Source organism: Hypanus sabinus, chromosome 30 (genome assembly GCF_030144855.1).
Source record: "Hypanus sabinus isolate sHypSab1 chromosome 30, sHypSab1.hap1, whole genome shotgun sequence".
NCBI lineage: Eukaryota > Metazoa > Chordata > Chondrichthyes > Myliobatiformes > Dasyatidae > Hypanus > Hypanus sabinus.
In genome coordinates, this window is record NC_082735.1 from 30,056,813 (window position 1) to 30,082,091 (window position 25,279).

General features: G+C 37.2%; 1 protein-coding gene across 5 annotated transcripts in view; it reads left to right on the forward strand.

The window, feature by feature from the left end:
* The first annotated feature begins 215 nt into the window (after positions 1-215).
* srrm1 (serine/arginine repetitive matrix 1) overlaps positions 216-25,279 on the forward strand; it is a 45,226-nt gene continuing 20,162 nt past the window's right edge. For 3 of the 5 annotated variants that reach the window (XM_059954530.1, XM_059954532.1, XM_059954531.1), the window contains exons 1-5: positions 216-296; positions 13,006-13,095; positions 15,087-15,209; positions 18,017-18,187; positions 23,459-23,571. In XM_059954530.1, coding sequence (XP_059810513.1) covers positions 276-296; positions 13,006-13,095; positions 15,087-15,209; positions 18,017-18,187; positions 23,459-23,571 — 518 coding nt within the window. In that variant the 5' untranslated portion in view covers positions 216-275. Of the gene's footprint in view, positions 297-13,005; positions 13,096-15,086; positions 15,210-15,240; positions 17,603-18,016; positions 18,188-23,458; positions 23,572-25,279 lie in introns of those variants that run through there. The other 2 variants (XM_059954534.1, XM_059954535.1) reach the window with 2 other exon arrangements.

The window sequence follows — 25,279 nt, forward strand, 5'->3', positions numbered from 1 at the left end:
GAAAATGTTCATGACATTAGCATACATGCTCGAAGAAATAGTGTTTCTTGAACGCAAAATGGACCACATTAGATTAAAATGTGTCAACCCTTGCAAAGTGAGAAAACCAACGAGCCTGTCGCCGGGTTACTGCAATCGCAAGCCTTCGGCTTTTTCCGTGGCACGGAAACGCGAGCTTCGGCAGTTTCCGCGAATCGGAAGCACCATTGTGACGTATCGGGTAAACCGGAAGTGAGCGACTGCCTGCTCCGGCAGCCCCTCCATAGACGGACAAGATGGATGCGGGGTTTTTCCGTGTAAGTAAAAGTACCTGCCAAGCAAAGTGCCCTAACCGAACAGCGGTCTGCGGGCCGTCTGTTACGGTAGCAGTTCAAACGCTTTATCGAAGTTCCTTGTGTCTTCTCGGGCTTGTTAACTGCGTGAGATGGTTTATTTTATCGCGGATTGGGCCTTAGCAACCGTGTGGCACGGCAAATGGCGGCGGACAGGCGGGCGGCAGCGACGGGAGAATCGTGTGTGAGCTGGGAAATCTGGGTTTTGTTTAATCCCTCTACATTGCGCCCTTATTTTCGTGCTGTATATTTTTGGCAGCTTGAATCTGTGGGCGTGTGGTACATGCCGAAAGTAAAGTCTAGGCAGATACGGTACACATTACATTGCTAAGGAATTGGCTCCAGTGCGGCAGGAGGTGGCGGCCAAGGCGGCGAGAGAAACCAGCCAACTGGCAGAGCAAATGTCTCAACGGCGTGGTTTCTAATGACAGGAAACCCATTTTCCACATTTGAAAACTTCTATTGTGTTTTCTGAATTATTTTAAGAATTTCTATCTTGGTACATTAACGGCATAGTTGTAAACAGGCTGGTGCGGTTAAACGCTTGGAAAATAGGCCAGATCAGCAACAACTCACGAAAATTTTGTGTTTACTGTACTTAGCTTAAAATGCAATATATTGTTCAAGTATTATTCATGATACATTTCAGATTGGAAAAACCTCTGAAGACTTTACATTTTAGTTTTAGTGTAAAATATGCCGATAACTTGGAGTGAGTTACAACGTTGAAATACATATTGGAATATTCTAAATTTCTTCATTCGAGATGATTCAAAAGCGAAACATTCTTAGCTTTATTTTATACTTTATATTGACTTAGCTTTTTGTTCTGAAATCAGATTGGAAAACTCATTATGAATACTCGCGAATTACACTTCATAAAGTTTTTAGTAGCATTTAAGAACTATTTTCAGAATGTGATACTATTTTTGGCTTAATCCCAGAATTGCACACATTTACATTTCTTGTCATCTCCACTCATTAATATTACTGCATCGGGATCAGAGTTAAGATTTAATATATCACTGGCATATGTTGTGAAATTTGTTAAACTTTGCAGCAGCCGCAGTACAATGTAATACATAAAGAAAAAAACGAATTGCAGTAAATATATATTTAAATAGTTAAATGATGCAAAAATAGGAATTAAAAGAAAAAGTAGTGAGGTTGTGATCATGGGTTCATTGTCCATTCAGAAATCAGATAGCAGAGGGGAAGAAGTTGCCTGTGTGCCTTCTGTACCTCCTTCCTGATGGTAGCGATGAGAAGAGGGCTGATGGAGTCAAAGTACATTTATTATCTGTTATATAACCATGAGATTTGTCTGCTTACCACAAAGCAAGAAACCAGAAAGGACTCAAATTTAAAAAAAAGGCTAACACTGTTGAGGAGGAGGAAAAAACCCACAAATCATGCAAACAATAAATGCAAGCCTTAGCATTCTGAACCAAATTGAGTCCACAGACCTGAATCCTGGAGCAACCTGAGTAGGCCTAAGCCTTGATCTCATTTGATTGCATAGTGGGGCAAATCACCATGAAGCTCACAGGCGGGAAGCTGGAGCAGTCTCACAACCTCTGTGTTGTGGAGAGAAGACTGAACATTGCGGAAGAGCAAGTGGAATCTGCCTGACCCTTGCCTCCGGTCCTGACATCCCGCCTTTGCAGTCTATCCTTAATGATGGACGCAGTCTTTTTGAGGCAATGCTCCTTGAAAATATCCTGGATATTACAGAGGCTAATGCCCATATGGGGATGATTAAGTTGACCTTCTTGAAACTCTGTTTTGTGTATGTTGGAAATCAACGGTGTAAAGGACATGCCCTTGAGTAAAATAATATTTTGTGTATCTTGGTGGGTTAACTTTTAAATAGTGTAGAAGTTGATGACCAAAGCTGGCATGGGTAAATAGCAAAATCAAAAAGTTGTAAGGAGGTTGACCCAAAGCTTGGCTAGCCTAATTTTGGAGATGGTTGTAATTTACTACAAGTTTAGAGTAGGGATATATTTTATGGAGATTTTAAATAGCATTGTTGGTAATTGAGAGTCCTTGTGAGTTTGGAAAAACCGTGTGAAGAGGTGGATGGCATCAAGTGTGTAAAGGAATGAGATTTGGATGAGCTGAAGTTCGAGCGTGGATTATGGGAGACCTGCTAGGTAAACACTAACAATTTTGAATCTAAAGGTGAAAGGTTGAATGTGGGCAGCTAATGAAATGTTATAGAATGTAATCAAATGGACTAAAAATGTTAGTCTTTATATTAAAGGAGTTGCTTGCAGTTCAAAATGTTGGGAAATGTTTCTGAAGTATTCTATTTGGTTTGTAGAACTGTTACTGGAAGAATATTTTTGTTACATTAGATCATCATAACAGGTTTTAAACACTCCAGTTGAGACCATTTTATTTCTATTTCCATAAGCTTGTTCTAGGTCATCTTGCATGTGAAATCATTGCTAAAGGCTGTTTTTTCTGCTCTCTGATGTAATATAAGCAATGTGACAAATGTAAGAGTTGTACGTTGGTAACTATTTACCTAACAACCAACATCACTGCAGCGTATTATATGATCATTACGTTTACATGGAAGTTACAGCACTCATGCGGTGCTACATCTCAGGAAGAGGGCATTAGATCTGTGGTGGCTGGTAGAAGGCATACAATCCCATTCTGCTTTTCATTATTTACCTACATATGTACACAGTATTCTTACACACACTATCCAGCCACCTTTCTTTTGCCTTAAATCAATGCTGAAGGGCAATTTACAGTAGACTGTTAACCTACAAGCATGTCTGGGATGTGGGAGGGAACTTAAGGAATTATGGAGTGACTCTATCATTAAACACAGATCCCTGGAATTGTGTCATAGTAGCTCCGGTCAGAAGTAACTGAATGCAAGTTTTTTTTTGGTTAGACAGCCCAACTTGCACTCAGTTTGTTTAAGGTAATTAATATAATTCATAAATATTTCCTCTGCTTAAACAATGGAGACCAAATGAAATACTTCCACATAGGAGAGTGGAAATTTGGAGCTTCCACTCAGTTTGTGAATGAATTGCTATTTTCAAGGCTGAGATAAAAAAAATTAGAGAATGAAGGGTTAAATGGATCTCGGGAACAATTAACCCATTACTTAATTGAATAATGAATTTTTGGGTGTTACGATCATTCACTTTTCACAATCTGCAGGCTGTTTGTAAGGCCAGCACGTATTGTCAAATCCTAATTGCTTTTGTGAAGTTTGTGTTGAGCCGCATATTTGATATTTTGCAGTTGTTCTGATGGAGGTGCCCCCACTAAGGTGTTGGTGAGGCCGTTCCAGAATTTAGATCCAGCAAGGATTAAGAAGCAGCAATGTATTTCCAAATGAACATGACCTACAAGTGGTGGTGTTCTATAAGTTTGCTACTTTGGTGTTGATGGTTGAAGTCATGGAAGTGCTTTAGATGAGTATAGAATTGCATTTTATAAAAGTTACAGTGATGCTTAGATTATGAAAGGGATCCTAGTCAAAGGTTGTTTGTCACACATAGTGCTGATTTACCAAGATGAATGCACCTCTGTACAAGTGATTATTGCTAATCAGCCGCTTGCTGCAGAATACCCAGTCTGTTTTCTGCTGTCTTAGCTGTGTCACTGACATGGTATTGGGGAAATAGTTAATGAATCTTCAGTTTACAGCAGATTGAAAAGTGTCATATTTATTTCACCTTTCAGCACTGGTCCCTACAATGCTGAGTAGTCAAGAGATGGTGGAAGTGTGAGTTATAAGTCAAAATATTATTAGAAAATAGAACAGTACTAAGCATTTGGCTTACAATGTTGTGTGACCCTTGATGCTCAACACATCCCTGCTCATGAAATATATTCTGAAAATTAAATTTATCTATCACTATGTGTTGAAATGTTTCAACAGTTGGTTAAGCCAGGTGTGTGGCTACAATGGTTAATGAACCCTCAAAGAATTTTGAATCTCTAATATTTGTAAACATAAATTACACTCATAAAATGTTAAAAAGTGACTTATTAATACCAGCCAATGAGTTAATGTATTTATATTAACTCAGTTAATTAAAAATATAAGGACCTGTAATCTGCTTATCTCCCTTGATGTAATTGCTCTTTGTTGAAATTGTCTATTTGAATCTGTGCTGGAATTTGGCAGTGCTGTTATAGTCTCAGGGAGAATTTAACCTGTGTTATGTACCCCGTAACTGGGTCACTTGCTGGCAAAGATAGAGAGGTTTGTTGAAGTCTGATGGTACTGTTTTTAACAGTATTTATTGATAAAAATACACAAAAATAATATCAATGCAAACATACAGATAATATACATTGCCAATACTAAATCTAAAAGCGTGGATATAATAATAATAATAATCAACAAGGAATAGCTCTGTCATTGTCTAGGGGATAATGTATTGTCCAATGGAAATATAAAAGTCACTTTAGTTCATTCAAGCTGCAGCTTTCTGGTTGGAGAGAAAGACGGGTTAAAACTTGCCCATTTCTTTTATGATGTCAATCCTTCGAGAGTCGTTGGGAGTTGATTTCCCCATTGTTAGCTAAAAACTGTTCTTCCGTGGTAAAGGACCACCGATTTCGGGGCAAATGGAAACGGACGCACGTGGCCTTCTCACCGGCTTTCGCTATTACGGGATCGCTAGCGTTTCTTCTGTTGCGTCTGAGGGGCTGTTCCCACAGACCCTCTTTTATCCTGACTCACAGGGTCTCAGATGTCAATCAGGTTGGGATGATGCAGTCCCTCCACCAAGCAGCCCACTTTGCCTGAGGGCTTCCACGAAGCACAGTACTTTAATACACAGTTCTGTCTCCAAGAGACAATGGCCGTTTCCCGTAGCTTTATATCGCGGGGGTGGGGGGGGGGTCAAGACATTCCAAACGTCTCTCTCTCATTTCCTGGGTCTCCTGACCCAAATCAATAGCGATCCTGCGATTCTCAAAAAGGAGGGGGCTGCAGGGGTAACACCGGGAAGCAGTCAGAATATGAGCACTGAGAATCACTATGGATGTTTGGGATTTATGTGATTGCATAAATGATTTGGATTGTCGATCTACCCTTTCCAAAAAAAAATTGAAACATTAGATCAAAAGCTGGACGCCAAGGATGGGACTTTGTCTCCACAGGTAACAAAATGAATGTTTGAAAATAAGTCATTGACAGTTATTGATAATGAATGATAAGAGTAGATAGTAATCTCCATTGTCATTTTCATCTATGAAGGTGACACTTCTATAATTCTCTTGAGACTGATAAGTTATGCTTTACTTAAAAAGCTGTCTTTAATATAAAAGAACAAGGTATTATAAATTCAGTAAATTGTATTTATTTAGTTCTCTATAATAGACCATAAGATATTGAAGCAGAATTCAGCCGTTCGCCCATCAAGTCTGCTCTGCCATTCCATCACAGCTGATTTATTATCCCTCTCAACCCAATTATCTTCTCCGCATAACCTTTGATGCCCTAGATAATCAAGAAACTATCAACCTCTGCTTTAAATATACTCAAATGACTTGGCCTCCACAGCCGTTCATGGCAATTCAGTGCCCTCTGGCTAAATAAATTCCTCATCTTTTTGTTTTTCTATTCTCGACCTAGACTCCCTCACTTTAGGAAACATCCTCCCACATCCACTCTAGGCCTTGAATTTCAGTGAGATCATCTCCCCCCCCCCCCCCCCCCCCCATTCATTTAAACTTCAGTGAGTACAGGTCCAGAGCCATCAAATGCTCCTCATACATAGCCCCTTTCAGTCCTAGGATCATTCTCTGGAACCTTGCCTGGACCCTCTCCAATGCTGGCACATACTTTTAGATAAGTGGTCCAAAACTGCTCTCAATACTCCAGCCTGACCAATGCCTCAACATTACATCCCTGGTTTTATATTCAAGTCCTCTTGAAATAAATCTTAACATTGCCTTTGACATTTGCCTTCATTACCGTAAGCTAACCTTTAAGGAATCCTGCATGAGGACTTCCATATCACCTAAATGCATGACCATACACTTCCATGCACTATATTCCATCTGCCACTGCTTGGCATTGCTTGATTAAATAATCATTTAAAATTGGGAAATAGTCCCTTTTGCTTCACTTTTCAAGAAATGTGATAGGGATAACTGAAAGTGACATGCACCACTGTAGATCTTGGGATTTGTTCTGAGTTGCACTGTGCTGATTTTTCTTGAGGTGCTTTGCCTGAATCCCACCCTGAAGTTATTGACGACAGGTGTGTGTCGTTTCATAAGTCCAAATCTACTCAAAAAAAGCAGCTACATCAACAAGTGAATGCAGGGATCCTTACGGGACCTTTATAAACTCTTGATATTGAAATAACTAGCAAGCTGAAGACTTATTTACATCAGTAATTGCATTTTTTCAGCAGAATAGATTCTAAAGAAACAGTGAAGCATGAACTTGGTATGTATCATGCAGATACCCTAACTAGTCTTTCAGAATTCTCTTGATTTGAGAGCCATTTAAAATTGCCTGCTATTCAATTTCTTAAGAAAGGAGATAGGGATAAACTGCAGTTATACACCATCCAGCCTAACACCTATTGTGACAAAATTACTAGAGCACATAGTTAAGATCGGCAAAATTAACCCTGATCAAAGAGCTTGTATTCATCAACAGTCAGTTATGACTGAAATGTGATTTTTTTTTTGGAGTAAAGAATAAACATGGTAGAGTGAATTTTGGAAACCCCTTATGCAAAATTTGGAGCTTCTTGGTGCTAGGGCATCTTTAAATAAATTGATAGGTTATTGATTAAAAACATCACAACTATTGAGTCTTTTTTACCAATGCCCATTACCTAAAGATGTATTTCTTTCACTGGAGACCTTCAGCTAACAATCTGGACAATTATTTTTCTTTGTTTTCTTTTCTTCCAGTTCCGATTCATCTGCTGGATGTATTGTTAATGTTTGTAATCACTGCTTAATGTTACTCTTTGTACTTGGCAATTTTGATGCTTTAATCCACTTTTAAGTCTACATATATTGGGTGAATGTTAGATAAAAGAATATAACTGCTGTGACTGGTGACAGATAATTGCAGTTGTTGGACATTTAATCATCCATGGTGGTGTGATATTTTTTCAGGATCTACTGTAAATAGTCCATAGGTAAAATCAACAAAGGATATTCAGCTGAACAATGAAACATTTATTTGTGTTGCACTCTAGCCTCAGCCTATCCTTCCTACTCCATCAGCACAACACTGGATTTTGTTCTGCATAGGTTTTATGGTTTATTGCACTTACACAATTTGTTGTAATGAATTTAACAGTTTGAAAGGAAGTTTCCTCTTTGAAAGGAAGTTATTTTCTGAATTAAATATTTGGCATTTAGTTTTACTGTTCACGACTTGATTTAACAGCAAGTTTGTTTTTACATAGAGAATTTAAATTCAACAGGACTTACTAAGGTGTTCAGCTGAGGAATATTAAACAGCATGTAACACCAAGCCATATTATAAAGTAATTAACTTTTAAGATCATAAAGGAAGGTTATAACAAACATTTTAAAGGAAAAATAAAGTGAAAAGTTTTAAGTTTAGAATTCCAGAGATTTATGGTAGTTGAAAGCAAACTCCAATTGGAGCAGTTAAAATAGGGAATGATTGGGAGGCCTGAACTGGAAGAGGGTCATACAGCTGCAAGAATAAGTTTGTGAACCCTTTGCAATTACTTGGTTTTCTGAATTAATTACTCATAAAATATGGTCTGATCTCCATCTAAGTTGCAAGAATAGATAAGCACAATCTGCTGAAGCTAGTAACACAAAAACAATAGCACTTTTCATCAATACTGGGTATGCCATTTAAACAATCATGGTCTTGGTTCAGAAAAGCATGTGAGCCTTTGGGATAATGTTTTCAATGAAAGCTATTCGGAGTCAAGTGTTCCAATCAGTAAATGCTAAAGGAGGTGAAAAAGAACCTGAGGGTAATGGCAGAAGACCTGCAGAAATCTGTGGAACTTGCTGAAGTCTCTGTTCATGTGTCCACTATAAGAAAAACATTTAACAAGAATGGTGTTCATGGGAGCAAAACTATTGCTCTCCAAAAAAACATTGCTGCATGTATCAAGTTTGCAAAAGACCACCTGGATGTTCCTCAACGCTTCTGGGACAATGTTTTGTGGGGAGATGAGACAAAAATTGAATTTATTGGCAGAAATGCACATTGCTATGTTTTGAGGGAAAAGTGCACTGCACACCAACGACAAAATCTCGTCTCAACTGTGAAGTATGGTAGAATTTGATTTTGAGGCTGCTTTGCTGCTTCAGGGCCTAGGCAGCTTGTAATCATTGAGGGAACAATGAATTCAATATTATATCAAGATATTTTACAGGAGACTGATAGGATAGTGGTCCATTACCTAAAGCTTAATGGAAGTTGGGTGATGCAACAAGACAATGATCCGAAACAGAAGAGTAAATCAACAGAATGGCTTAAAAAGATGATTTGTGTTTTGGAATAATCAAATTGAAGTCCAGACCTTAACCTATTCGAGATGCTATGGCATGACCTGAAGAGGACTGTTTATGCAAGGTATCCCAAAAATATTGGGATAACTGCAACAATTTTTATGGAGGAAATGTCTAAAATTCCTCCTCACTGTTGTGCAAGTCTAATCAGCAGCTACAGGAAACATTTGGTGTAGGTTATTGCTGCTAAAGGAGGTTCTATACACTTTTCCCAGCCTGGACTGTGAATGATTAAATGGTGTGTTCAATAAAGACATGAAAAGTACAATTGTTTGTTGCTTATTAGTTTAGGCAGATTGTGTTTGTCTATTATTGTGACTTAGATGAAGATCAGACCACATTTTTATAAATAATGCAGAAAATTGGGTTATTGCAAAAGGTTCTCAAACATTCTATTGCAGCTGCATTTTGGAGGTTTATAGGTGTGGGCAGAAGAGTTTAGGATGTCCGAAAGTTTATGTAGAAATGGAATGAAGGAATCTGGACAGCTGAGTGTAAGAAATGTCAAGTCTTGAGATAAGAGATTTTAATGGGAACATTGGCAGGAATGGAATTTCATTTTGTTAAAAGAGGACATATACGGTTATGTTGTCAGAATCTTTTACTCCATAAGATATCTATTTGCCTCTCTGGTTGACAGTCCTCCAACCTTTTAACAAGTATGTGTTGTGTACTTATAAATTTTAAACTGATGAGTATCACCTTGTCAGTCTGATTTTTGATTCTAGAGCAAATTCACTGTAACATATACTTTGCCAGTGTTCAAAGTTGGATTTTCTACTGTTGTTACGTCATTGCACATTAAAAGTGAACATTTTGTTAAAACTCTTTCAAATTACTTTGTACTGATGTACAAGAAAGGGTTGTTAATAGATTGTTAACTTGATGGTTCCAGTTGTTAAAATATTTCTAGAGAAAATAAATCATGTTGAAGTTATTCCATGGCACTGGTGGAAGAATTTATAACAATATTTTGGAGTTGAGTGTCTAACTTTTATTTCCAGCCATTAATTGTAAATTTCAGATATGACCAAACTGATGGTGATTTCTCTTCAATTGAAAATGCCACAGTATATCTAAATTTCACTAGCAGTTGCCATTTGTGTAATAGATATTTCACAATAGATAACATTAAAATAGATAACATTTGGGCAGCCACAATGTTTTATTTAATTAGTGACCTTGTTTGATATATTATGATTCAGTAGCAGGTAGGATATACATTTTTGACAGGGCATTGGAATGGAACAACTTATGCATGCTGCAACTGAACGCTAGTAAGTAATGTTAAGAGAATTGGAGGTTTGAGAGAAAGTCTGGACCAATATTATCTGCTTAACGAATGTGATTTTATGAATGAAAAAGGAGAATGAAGGAACTTTCGATAGGTTATAAGTAAGAAAATGGCAAGTTTTTGAACATCATGGAAAGGATAAGATACAGTGTGTGAAGTAAGTGGTATAAATTACAGTACTGTGCAGAAGTCTTAAGCACATGTAAAAAAAATTCTATAAAGCAAAGATGCTTTCAAAAATAATGAAAAGTTTATAAATATCAAAGAGATTACAATAAAGAGTAGTAAACAGTAAAAACCTAAATCAAATCAATATCTGGTGTGACCACCCTGTGCCTTTCAAACTGCATGGAAAGTCGATATGTGGGTTGTATATAAGCATCTTGGAAAACTTCCCACAGTTTTACTGTCTTGCTTGCCTCTGTCTCCAGGTAATTCCAGACAACCTTGATGATGTTGAGATCAGAGTTCAGTTGAGACCATATTGTCTGTGCATAACTCTATGTTCATTTCACTGAAGATAGTTCTTTATGACCTTGGCCATGTGTCTGGGATCATTGTCCTGCTGTAGAATTAAGTTGGGACTGATGGTATTGTGTGATGGATTAGAATCTGCTTGCAGTTAGCATTGAGGATTCCATTAATTCTGGATCAGATCGCCAATTCTATTTGCAGAAACGCAGCCTTAAACCTGGAGAGAGCCTTTGCCGTACTTCACTGTCGGTTGCAGGATCTCATCCATGTAGCATTCTCCAGCTTTTACACAGACAAAGTGTCTCCTGTTCAAATTCAGATTTTGACTCATCAGCACAGAGTTCCAGTGATTCCTTTGTGTTCAGAGCTGATAGCAGTGCTGGACTTCAGATTTAGAAGAGATATCAATTTGATGTATGTCTCATCTGTAGTTTCTGTGGCCAACCACTGTGTTTCTGTCCTCAACCTTGCCCTTTTCTTTCTGCTTCTTTAGAAGAGTGGACAGTTCATCTTAAAACTCGTGTCTTCTGTGAAACTTCTGCTTGGGAGAGACCTTGCTGATGCAGGATGACCATCTTGTGTCTTGTTGCTGTGCTCATTCTTGCTATAGTGTAAGAATTGATGATTTGAAGGCTAAACTTGTCACATCGGCAACATCCTCATCTTTTAATTTGGTTGTCCTTCACCAAGTTTAATTCCTCCTACACCTGTTCGTGTTTCAGTTAATCAATTTATTTCATTCAATTCATTATGTCATTAATTATTAGCATCCTGTTATCTTTGTTTAATCATGTGCTGGGCAATAAATCTCCAAAGTAATCAAGTTTTTATTTGGAAAGTGGTCTGTTATTTAATAAGTTGCTCTCTTTAATGAAATATAATCGGACTACCCCTGCGGATACCAAAAAAGGAGGATGTTCAAGTCCCTTATTTAACCTGTCTCAGTGTGGTGGACTTTAGGATCAGGTGGTGCCCTGAATCCACAGTGTTTTTGTTCACGAAAATAATCAATCTTGATTGAAAATAATGTAGAAATAATAGTGATTGGAAAGAGGTGATTGGGAAAGCGTCATTGGGAAAGCGTTAGGCTACAGTCGGTCAACGATCGGAACAATTTTAAAGGATAAAGTGAGCAAAGCCCTGCCCCGATGAAAGCTACAATTATTACTAAGCAACGCAGTGGTTTAATTATTGAAATATGTACATTTCTTAAGTGTTTTTTGTGCATAGAAATGTAAAATATATACTAAGACAAACGTTTGACTAACTGACGCTAAATAATACCAGATGTACCTGTTCCGACTTACTTAGTAAGAGAACTTCTGGTTTTTTATCAATCTCAACCCATGGTAACCTATGCACATCCTCCTGTATGCTTTAAATCATCTCTAGATTACTTACAATACCTAATACAATTGTAAATGCTATGGAAGTAATAGTTATACTGCATTGTTTAGGGAATAATGACAAGAAAAATGTCTGTACGTGCTCAAACAACAAGTGCTTGAAAGAGAACTGGGTTTTCCTAATCCGCTGTTGGTTGAATCTGTGCATGCGGAATCCACGGATATGGAGGGCCGACTGTATGCAAATGCCTCTAACACTTAATTGTTTTTGGTAAATTAATGTTTGGAAATCTAAAATTTGCTCTTTTCTACTGACACACTAAATATAGAAGACAAAAAAAAAACAAAATTTATATGGATAATGTAGGGTGCCTAAAACATTTGGCACAATACTACAGTAAATTGGGGTTCAAAGTTTTTAATTGATTTTATCAATTGAATTTGTTGTTTACCTATTTTGTTGAGCTCTCCATCCAAAGAGGAATTTACATTTCTCATATTAAAAGTTGAATTGTTGGATTTATTGATATAAATCTCTGTCTAAAGATAAGTGCATTAAAGATAATTGTCAGCTGACACTTCGTTGCAGTACTGAGGAAGAGCTGCATTACTGATGGGTACTATCTTTTGCCATTAAACATTAAATTAATGTTTTATATACTTAGCTGGATGTTGCTGATGCTGTGGTGCTGTTTTGAAAAACAAGATACCACCTATATCTTGGCCAATTCTTTCATTTAACATTTATTTAATCATTATCTAAATGCTGCTTGTAGTTTCTTGCATGCTTATTTATTGTGATTGCTGTGTAGCTGTGACAACACTTATATTTAATTGGCTGTAACACTGAAGTATCCTGAAAGTGGTATGAAAGGTTCAGTGCGACTTCTGTCATTCCAGAGGTTTGAATTTTCACTGAGATTGAACTTAGAATTTCTAGGCAAGTCTGGAATTAGTGAAATAAGAAATAGAGGAATTGAGATATAATCCAACTTTTAAAACAAATTATCTACAAGGCTCTTTATTTTCTGTTTTACAGGGAACCAGTGCAGAACAAGACAACCGTTTCAGCAACAAGCAGAAGAAACTTCTAAAACAGTTGAAATTTGCTGAATGTCTTGAGAAAAAGGTATTGTGTTCCAAGCTTATTCAATAACAGTTTTCCTTAATGGAGTATTTGGTAATGGTAAAACATTTCAAAACACTTCATTAGATCACCATCACATAAAATGTATCTCTTTGTGACATTATTTGAACAGATGGTAAGACCTGGATAAAGGTAAGTTTTGATGATATGTATCTGATGTGTGATGATGACCTCAAGAGGTGAGATGATTAAAATCAAGAATGCAAAAAGCACCCGAGTTGAAACGGTACTGGGACTTTGAGTTTAGCAAAGCTATAGAAAGATTAGAAATTAAGGGCAATACTTTGTAAATTATGCAACTGAATTCAAGGTGTCGCTGGCAGCAGTGATTGAATGAGCTCAAATTCATGTGGAGTGGGAGTCTGGTCAAGTCAGTATTGGGAGTTGGTCTGAAGGTGACATAGGCAAGGGGGAAGCTATGTTTGAGGCAGTGATGGAACTGATGAAACAGGTGTTGGAAGAGTAGCCTAAAGAATAACAGTGATGCTGTTCTTTAATGGTCATAATTTTATCATTTGCCTAAGATGGAGGCTGTTTGTATTCGTGTATAATTGGATGTTAAGCATGCAATATGAAAAACCATTATGGTGATAAGCTAGATAAAATTTTCAGCCTATTAGTAACTACTTAATCAATTAAGAACTTAAATCTATCAGGATGTGATGCTACGTTTTTGTTTTGAAATGACAGATGATAACTGTAGCAAAGATAGGTAGTGAAGACCATAAATTTTTAATTGGGATAGAAAAAGATTTAATTTTTAGTGTTCTACTTGGGTCTCCCAGAAGTATATACAAAATGACAGAAAATATAAAAAGAAATTCAACTTGTATACTAGTTGAATGGCTTTAATATTGGGGTTAACCTCTAAAAGAGTTGAATAAGTAGAATAATATGACATAATGGCAGCAAATTTGTATGTTCAAGATAGTTTGCTGTGTAACATAGTGTCCCAGTAAAATTATCAAGTATAGACAGTTATAAGAATGGAATGGTGCATGAATGCTCATCTAACAGTGAACTCTATATGATTTTTTTCCCTTTACTTCGGTGAGATGATGCAGAATATCTATAGTAAATCATTGAAATTGGTAATGTGTGAAACAACAGGGAGGTATTTGGGAAGGAAAGAATGGGAGAAGTTTGGAACAGTTTTGCAGGTGTGCTTTAGAGCATAGCGAGTTATCAAATTCAATCGTGGATATCAAGGGATACGTGGCAAAGGAGACTTTAATTACAGGCCAATCATGATTGCTTTTCGAACACTAGAACGAGTATGAGAGGTCAGGTGGTCTACTCTTGTTCCCATGTTCAAGAAGTGAATATCTTTGCACTTTTGATTTGAGTTCTATTTTCCACAGTTTTACCCATTTGTTTATTATTTGAATCTTCACCCAGAATTTTCAGCTGTTAAAACTATTTACTATACCATTTAACTTTGTGAAACTGTTTGCTGTACCACTTTCTGACATTACTAAACTTGGACAAAGGAAGAGAAATCAATTTATCTAAGTTTAAAAAAAAAGTAAGACTCCATACTTCCAATTTCAGGGTGGTCATGTCCTGTTTTCTGTCTCCCAGCAAGTTCTGTGTTTGTAGAAGTATATTGTCTCAAATTCCATATATTCATTTTTAAGCAACACACAAAATGCTGGAGGAGCTCAGCAGGCTAGGCAACACCTCTGGAAAAGAGTACAGTTGACGTTTTGGACCAAGAGGTCAACTGTACTCTTATTCATAGATGCTGCCTGACCTGCTGATTTACTCCAGCATTTTTAGTGTGTTGCTTGGATTTGTAGCATCTGCACATTTTCTCTTGTATCAAAGTTAAACTAGGTTTGCAAGTCATTACAACCCTACTTGGCTTTGTATCATTTTGTGCATGTGATCAACTGTTTTATGGCTATTAACATAATTACTTGCATTTGGTGTTGAGGTATAATATTAAATCTTTTAAAACCAACTGATTTCAGGTGGATATGAATAAAGTGAACTTGGAGGTTATCAAGCCATGGATTACACAGAGAGTGACCGAAATGCTTGGGTTTGAAGATGATGTTGTCATTGAGTTTATCTTCAACCATCTTGAAGAGAAGGTAATAATTGGAAACATGAAAGAGTATTTTAAAAAGTTATTGTGATGTGGTTTTTCACCTGGACTTACGGTGAAACAAAATTTTGTAAAACTGTCAGGTCTGCTTATTTTCTGCACAGTTAATATTGACAGTAAAAAAAAAAGTGGTTTAAAAAGCTGCAAGGATAGCTATAAATGTGGCAGGATTCTTTGTGGGCCATTCAGCACTTTTAGCTATTTTCACAAGGGTACATTGAGGTTCATGTCTATTTGGAAATCAATTTGGATTCTAAAATGGAATTTGATTGTCAGGGCAACTGGCTAAGTAGTCTCCAGAATTTAGAAGCTATATTCAACTAGTTTAGGTTGGTACTGTTATGTTTTTCCCCTCTGAATTCAAGGTAAAAATTGAATGTTGAAGAATTTTGTTTTGAATGCTGAATCAATTTGCATATACAAAGTTGAGTGCTCTTATTGAGTGCTTAATATACTTTTGTGAAACAGTTGAAGATATTGAATGACCCATCAGTTAGCCCTCAGGTAACAAAAAGAAAATCCATCTTGTATGTATTCTTACTTGTTTTATTGTATAATAAGCGCCTTTGACAGCATTTTTCTAATGATCGTGTGATTTATGATTTAAAAGGCCTGAACCAAAATGGATGTTATTCCGTCTGAAGTATAGCACCATCACCTTGTTAGGTCACAGCAAAGTGAATTCCAATGTCGCTCTGACCCTCCTCCCTTGATGATGCAGTGTGTGTTTGGAGGTGAGTTGTGTAAAGTGACCAGACGAAAATCCTCATGCCATTCAATGAAGAGCACTCGGACAAAACTTTACACTGCTCAGAAGTAACAAGTGGAAAGCAAAACAGTAGCCAGATTAGATGAGGAAAAATGTGCCATTACAGATAAAAATTGTTTTTGTAATCTGAATATTGGATATGGCTTAATAGTGAAGCTTTAGGCGTATTAATGACCAATGTCCAAAAACAATTGTTGTTTTCTTGAAACTTTCAACTAAAACTCAAGATGTTGGAATATTTTTGAAGGGCTCATTGTTTTATTAAAAGAAACTACTCAAAACTTCAACTCGCCACTGCAACCAAGGGATAATGAGACTGTCTTTCATTTCGGGGGAAAATGCTTAGAAGTTATATAGAAGGAAAGCCATGTTTGATGTTGAACTACAAGTGCTATATATGGAATTTGTATAGCCCTGAGAATCTATTTTCACATGACTGCAATGTATCCTCAACATTTAAATGTGTCTGATCTAGTTTGTCCAAGTAGAATTGTTCAGGTTTTTTTCCATTTGATGTACAACAAAAGAGCATCTATATTGCTAGGCAGAATGTTACGTGAAAGCAAGACGTTCATCTTGAGGGAAAAGTAAAGTAAAATTGTCCTTTTCATTGTGCTTGAAGTGTACATCTTAAAAGTGACCAACGAGTGGCAACAATGGTGTCTGGAAAGTTTGTAGCCCACACCATTCTGCGTGCATCTTGCCCCCTTTTCTCATCCCCACATACCCACGCACCATTACGGTAGGATGAAAGTAGTTTGCAAGGAAGGAAATAGTTTAGAGATTAGTGTTAGTCTGTAAAGTTGATAGTAGCTGTGTGTTTAACATTACTTGCAACTCCATTTTAGCCCTCTGAAACTTCTGGAAGGTTCAAATAACCATGGATCATATTAAAATATTCTTTGACAACTTTCTAAAGTATGCCATATACCAGCATGCTGTTTACTAGTGTTTAGATTTGGACAAGAGTAATGCTGGAATATTTCTATAAAATATCTAATATCTTTAATCTGGGGTAGACTTGCAGGTCTGGCTTCCTTTGCAGCCAGTATTTACCAAGTAGTTAGGTGGGTTTAGATATCTTTATTGCAAAAACTACAGTCAATTAAACAATGCTATCTAGGGTAGATTAAAATTCATAGTTTGAATCGCACGTAGAGTACCATTAGTAGCCGTGTGCTAGATAATGGTTTAGGATTGCGCTAGCTAAGATTTTGGATTACAATCAGTGGAATGCTAGTGTGTATATTTTCTATAGTCCATTATATTAGCACATTGTAACTAGTTCAGGAATTTGCATGTTAATATATAATATAACACTCAGATCTGGAGAGGTAGGACAGCTCTTTCATGGAGCATGAAGGCAAGTTTTATTTAAGCAGATTAAGCCAAAGTTTAATATAAACTGTTCATTTTTCTTTTATGTGGCTGTTTACTCATTATTGCTTGTTCGTCTCTTACAATTTAGATAAATGATATAACATTATACTCAAGGTGATTGAGTTGCAGTAGGGAGTCGGAAGCAACCCAAGGGAACATCTTTCTCTACAGGGGACTTGGAACTTTGGGTTCAGGAGTCGACCAGAAGAAATTGAAGACCTCAGGACTCTGTACATACTTTGTGGTGTTCTGACACGTTTGTGTGTTTTTTTTACTGGACCTCGTTGCTCTGGCAACCTATGTGCAGTATCAATTCATAAAACTCCAGAATGCCCATTGGCTATTGTCAGAAATAGTGAGAGGCAGACTGGCCTCGTAAATGGGATTAAAATGGATTGTTCATATTGAAATCTTAAGATGAAGCTGATATTCAGCCGATTTATATATAGGCTGATAGTTCAGGGAATTCTCATTGATGATGAACAGCATAGATAGAAAAGCTATTAACGTAATTTACCATTATCTAAAGTATTGCCTCTGTCAATTTTGTCTTTAGAATTTTGAGGTAGATTGAAAGTATTAGGGTGAATTGCTTTTGGATTTTTCCATATAACCTCCCTGCCTTCATCTTGTGTCTGTTGCAGAACCCAGATGCAAAGCTGATGCAGATTAACTTGACCGGGTTCTTGAATGGAAAGAATGCAAGAATGTTCATGGGGGAGTTGTGGCCATTGCTGTTGAGTGCACAAGAAAATATTGCAGGAATCCCTTCTGCTTTTCTGGAACAAAAGAAAGAAGAAATCAAACAGCGGCAGGTAATGTATTTGTATTCTGTGAATTTAATGGAATTGATGTTCGAGGGCAAGATCATTTATGTAGAGTGTTTGTTACAGGAATTGTCCTTTGCATTTGTGGATGAGCTGGCTGGTGGTGAAGTGGTATCTGCACTGGATTTCAAGGCAAAGGATCCTTGGTTTGAATCTGGCCGGCTCCTTGCACACTTTTCATCCATGCTGGGTTGAGTGTTGAGTTAGCAATTCAGCCTCGTAAAAAACAGACAAATAGAAAGGTTGCTACCAATGTGCACAAAGAGCGGAGAGGAACAAGTTGCGGATAAAAAGTAGTTTTGAGTAGTCTTCATGATTATCCGCAGCTCTCTACTTGCTTAGGGTATAGTTCAGCATAATTCTTGTTTCTTGATGTATCTTGATTGATGTTTGTGTATCAGTTTTTTGTCTTGAGAAGACATCTACTGCTTTAGGGTATGGCCAGCTGACTTGTTTTGGCTTTCAAAATCTTTTCTAATCCTTGACTTGAGGTTGAATTGGGATAAGCAGATTTTTTTCAAAGAATAGCTAATTTTGGTCTCATCAGGCTAGGCAGCATCTAGGGCAAGAGTAAAGTCAATGTTTCGGGCCAAACCCTTCAGCAGGACTGGTTTCCTTCTGAAATGTCAACTGTACTCTTTTCCTAGATGCTGCCTAGCCTGCTGAGTTCCTCGAGCATTGTGTGTGTGTGTTGCTGAGATTTCCAGCTCCTGCTGATTTTCCCTTGTTTGTGGTGGGGTGGAGATAAGTTTCTACTAAAGGAGGTGTAAATCCCTGCTTCCCTTTGCTAGCCTGCAGGTCACCTTTGGGCAAGGTGTAGCACCTGCTTAGCCTCCAGATCAGGTTCACGTGAAGCCGTGGGAGCAGGTAGTGGATGGCATATGAGTAGCTGGTGCATATCACAAGTCCGGGTTATGCAACTACTGACACCAGGAAAAGTACTGATAATGACTGGGGTCACCCGCCTTGTAAAGGCACTGACCAGAAGAACGCAATAGCAAACCACTTATGTGTAAGAATTTACCAAAAACAATCATGGTCAGAGACCATGATTGTCTTCATCATACGACACGGCACACGACGATGAGCTAATTGTAAAATCTTGGGTTCCTTTAAAAGAAATGGGTTTTGAAAACACAAAACCCAAATTGAACCATCTTGGCCGTCGGATCCCTGGTTTTGCCCACTGGATCGTAGTTTCATACATCCCAACTTGGTATGGCACTGACTTGTCCTTGACCTGCTTCATCCATCCTGTCCGTTAACTGGAATCAGGAGTAGGCTGAATTATCAAGTTGATGTCAGAATAAATCATGCATTATAGGGCTGCACTTGCGAGGGTCTCTGAGCAACGAATAAGCAATCACTTTGAAATTTGAAGAACCTGTAACACAACGTAACCTAGGGTTGGGGTGGGCATCAAACCTGTAAACTTAGATGCTTGTGTCCCAGTGGTGATAAACCATCTTCAAGTCCTATTGAATGTGGAATATTAGTGGTGGGTTAGAGTTGCATTGACTGGTGGTGTGTATACAAACCATTGAGCTTTCTGTTGCTAGTCTAGGAGGGAACACAAAAAAGAGGATAGGGAAGTGATCCCAAGTTGTCTGCATGCCTAACAGCAAGAAGGCATGCATTGAAGATGATAGGGGTGGATTCAAGACATTTGGATTGGCACATGTAATGATGGAGGGCTATGGACATTATGTAGGTAGAGGGATTTGTGTTTTGGTGTTTTTGATTTGCTTTTTAGCTGATTTGGCCCAACGTTACAGGCCAAATGGCCAGTTTCTGTGTGGTACTGATCTAGGTACTAAGATGGGAAGACATCTGTGGATACTTGTTATAAACTGCTATACAGAGTTTGCGTTCAGTCAAACAGCACAGAAAAAGGGTCCTGTGGTCAAACTCACTTAGAGACTCACATTCAAGGACTCAGCAACTCCTGTGCTCAGTATTATTTTTTATTTGCATGGTTTGTTTTGCCCATTGGCTATTTGTTAGTCTTTGTTTATGAATAGTTTATTCATAAATTCTTATTGTTTATTTCCCTGTAAATGCCTGCAAGAAAATGAATCTCAAGGTAGTACAGTGGTGCTAGAAAGTTTGTGAACTCTTAGTTTTTTCTCTATTTCTGCATAAGTATGACCTAAAATGTGATCAGATCTTCATGTGTATCCTAAAATTAGATAAAGGAAACCCAATTAAATAAATACCACAAAAACATTATACTTTTTCATTTATTTCTTGAGAAAAATGGTCCAATATTGCACGTATTTGTTGGAAGAAGTATGTGAACCTTTGCTTTCAGTAACTGATGTGACCCTCCCCTTCCTTGTACAACAGTAACTTCAACCAAATGCTTCCGGTAATTATTGATTAGTCCTGCATCTCGTCTTGGGCTTTGCGTGAACTGCTTGCTTCAGGTCCTTCTGCAACAGTTCTATAGGATTTAAGGTCAGGGTTTGGACTCGGCCATTCCAAAATGTGAAATTCCTTCTGCTTTAACAATTCTTTGGTAGACTAACCTGTGTGGTTAGGGCAGGCATGGGCAAACTGCGGCCCGTTAAGCTTTTTAATCCGGCCCGCAGAACTTGATGAAATTATATTAATAAACTTTGTTAACGTTTTTTCCCCGCAATTCTGGCGTTTTCCCAATAGATGACGCACTCTATATACATTGACCTTTGTTGAGGTGCAGCATATAACTCCACATTTGCGCTTTACTCTTTGTTCGGCTTGACCTATTTGTGTGAACGGGCGTTCAGCGTCATGAACATCAACAAAGTCAGCCACAGATCCAAGTTAACTGACCAACACCTCAGATCCATCCTGAGAATCGCCACGACAAAACTAAACCCAGACTTTGATGCGCTGGCTAAAAAGGGAGACCAACAACACTGTTCCCACTGAAATTAAAAATAAGTTTCTTCGTTGTGTTATGTAAAAAATGCATTTGAAAATACTTTTTTCAATAAGCCTTACATGTTGCATGTAATTTCTGTTAAGTGATGGACATGAGTAGTGCGCAGGTGCACGTACGTTCTCAAAATAAAAAATGCGCTCCAGATCAAATAACGCGCTCTGCATACTGTCGCGCTGTCACTGTTCTGTCCTTGTGCTGGTCGTTGTTGAGTTTTGGCACAGGGGACAATTGAATAAGAAGGAGCAGGACAAGTAGACCTGCATCTCCTACCGTTTTTGAAATAAAGACAGGCAGGAGGAGAGTGATGATGATAATATCTTGAAGGATAACAGAATTTTCAGTGCTTTAAAATAATAACTGTTACTATTAAAAAAAAGCTTTATTTTATTCATTTAATTTTCAGTGTTTTAAAAAGTCATTTCAATAAATAGCTAAATACCATGGGACTTCAAAGACAGATATTTTGTTGTCATGCTTTTGTTCATTTTCAATTGAAATTAAAGCACATGTTTTCTACATATCCCATGATATTTTATTTTCTCTTATGAGGTGTATTACCAAAACACTCCGTCCATCTGCTCCTGGTCCGGCCCCCCTGTCAAATTTTAGAACCCTTTGTGGCCCACAAGTCAAAAAGTTTGCCCACCCCTGGGTTAGGGTCATTGTCTTGCTGTATGACCTATATCCTTTTGAGCTTCAGTTCACGGCCTGGACACTTTCCCGTAGAATTTGCTGGGACAATTTAGAATTCATAGTTCTATCAATGATGGCAAAATGTCTGATCTACACTAGGAAATCAGACACAAGCCATGACACAGCCATCACTATGCTTCACAGATGGGTTGAGGTTCTTATGCTGGAATGCAATGTTTGCTTTTTGCCAAACATAATGCTTGACGTTTAAGCCAAAAATTTCTATGTTGGACTCATTTATCCACAGAACATTCTTGCATTATCCTTCTGGCTTATCCACATGGTCTTTAGCAAACTTTAGATGTTCTTCTTGGAGTTTGGCTTTCTCCTTGCAATCCTGCTATGCACACCATTGTTGTTTGGTGTTTGCTTGATGGTAGACTCATGAACACTAACATTAGCCAATGCAAAAGAGGCCTGTAGCTCCTTAGGTGTTACCCTGGGGTACTTTGTGACCTCCTGGAATATTTTGCATCTTGCTGTTGGAGTGATTTTTGTTTGTCGACTACTTCTGGGGTGAGTAACAACTGTGTTGAATTTCCTCCATTTGTATGCCATCTGCCTGCCTATGGATTGGTGGAGCCCAAACTCTTTAGAAATAGTTTTGTATCTTTTTCCAGCTTGGTTAGCATCAGCAACTTGTTTTCTGAGATTCTCAGAAATCTCTTTGATCAAGGCAAGGCATACTTCCAAAAATCTGTGTGGTGAAGATGAAACTTTGATAGTGAAGACCCAGGTTGCTGCTACTTAAATCGGGCAGAGCCTCGCACACTGTCACCTGGTTGTCATCTTGTTGATTGAAAATTCACTTTAATTACCCCTTTGAATGAACTGATAGAATTTGCTAGTACAAATCAGAATGCATAATTCCATCAATGATGGCAAGCCGTCCTGGTTCATATACTTTTTCCAACAAATGCATGTAAAATATTGGGTCATTTTTCTCAATAAATAAATGAACAAATATGTTTTATGTTATTTATTTAATTGGGTTCTTTTTATCTAGTTTTAGGACTTGCATGAAGATCTGTTACATTGTAGGTCATATTTATGCAGAAATAGAGAAAATTCTAAAGGGTTTGCAAACTGTATATGGTAACATGTACTTAAATAATAAATTTACTTTGAACGGTGAAGCTGATCCATGCTGATAAATCAATAGTCGACTAAACTCGTCGAAATGAACTATAGCTTGGTGCGATAATTCTAGTAGTCAGCATCGTTGGGCTTCTTATGGGCCCTGTAATTATAGGTTGTTTGGTGTCCAACCTGAGCTAGACATGTGTTGGGTAGTGAACGATGTATGATGGTTGCAAGTGAGACACATTTGGGTTGGGTTTTAATTTTTTATATCAACAGCACATTGTGTACTTTAATTTTTATGACCTTGATTGCTCATGACATTTTGGATTTTGAGTAGTGGGGGCGAGGAGAAAAGTGTGAGGAATTTGGGTCATATTTTCATGCAATCCAAGATTGCATCCAGAATGTTCAGTCATTTACAGTGTTAAATGTTCAGTAAATGGGAATTATCTTTCTTTAATTTTAGGAATTCTTGGCCATAGATGAAATTGAATTGTGAAATATTTGTTATGGAAACAATGTTGCTGTTTTATAACTGTACAAATTAATTGTTGCAGATTGAACAGGAGAAGTTGGCTACCCTGAAGAAGCAAGATGAAGAAAAGGATAAAAAGGATAAAGAAGACAAAGAAAACAGAGAAAAGAGGGACCGCTCCAGAAGTCCAAAGAGGTTATTAAGAATCAGTACATATTTGGTTACATTTTAGTGTAGTGCTTACAGTTTTTGATAAATTCATGTTTTGCCGAAGACGTGATGTGTAGGCAGCTTTGCACAGTGTCAGCTGCTGTTTTCAGTTTTTGTAGTGTTTATACCATGCTAAATATTTGCATTTATATGATGTATTCTCCCTATCTTATTACCATCCCAAAGCTGATAATGTTTATGTATCCAAATATAAGAAGGCTACTTAATTTATGTACTGTATAGTGTGTATTAAGAAATTCCAAATTTAGGTTGTAAATATATGTTGCTGGCTCTTCTAGAAACATACAATTTTATTTGAAAATACTGCAAAAATCTTGCAGATTTTAACAATTTTGGGAAATAGCTTAACGTTTTCAAAAATGTAAAATTTTTGGTAACTCTTTTATTTAGCTCTTCGTATTTCTTCTGGCTAATATGATTCTCTCCTATGATTAAACTTCCTGTCTTGCACTTTAATATTTTTGGAAGGCATTCTCTGTCTTTACCTTGTATCCATACTAAGTCCTCATTATTCGCATAGAATAAGGGCACAGAATTCACATGATTTACGGTTGCCTCTAAGGCCTTTCATTTGCATCCTGTACACATTTAAATATGTCATATAATGTTCAACATACATTGATAGATATTTCAAAACACTTCAGCACTGAAAGGAAGTAATATTAGTTAACAAGTTATTTTAATTAAATACTTAGAAACATTTGTTTTGAATCATAAGGTTCAGCTATGTTAATTGAGGCATTTCTTATTGTCACGGTGCCCAGTAGTCAGTAAGTAATCTGATACAAGCACTTTGAAAGCTAAGCATCCTAATATATAAAAAATGACTGTCCTCTTCTGTGTACATATTTTTAAATTTGTTCAAATAAAATTAAGATGGAGATTGTGGCTGACATTGAGTCTGCAGACAAGTCAGTAGATAAAAATTGGGTGTGTTTATTCCTCTTTTCAATCCTAGTCCTTTTAAAATTCCTTTTTCAAGTGTTGCTCACTCATTTTGAGTTTTGACTGTGCCATAACCTGGGCTATCACCTTAAGAGAAATTTTAATGAGAGTATGGAAGCTAGAAATCTGAAATATAAAACTGGTAAATTTTAGAATACTTAACAGGTTAGGTAGCATCTGTAGAAAGAGAAACAGAGTTAATATTTCATGTCCTTTGGCAGAACCAAATTCTGACCTCTGTCTTTTCGACATATGCTGGATGTTTATAGTGTTTCCTGTAATTTTGAACAGCCAGCCATCATTCTTTTTCAGTATTGATGTATCCTGTTACGTTGAGCATTTCCAGCGTGCTTTTTATAAAAATAAAAACTAAGGGTTTGCAGCAACTGGCTTTATGGTATTTCCGCATTGAGCATGTTAAATGTAGTCAGCACTTTTTAAAAGGCTCATTCATGAAATCCTTGTGTCAGTGCCAAATTACTTCAGTATTATAGTATTTGGACTCTGAAGTTCCTTCCTGAAAACTGTATATATTGCTTTTCTGTTTTCAAGAGATCTTAAATTATTGCCAGCAGTTTTAGTGTGAGTGTTCAGACTTGCTGATGACTTAAAAGAATCATGAAAATGATTGAATCATTAACTAGTGAATTGAAAATCATTTATACATTAACTTTTCAGATGGTGTAGCAATTTTTTTTATCCAGTGTGACGTTTTTCCCTGATATAT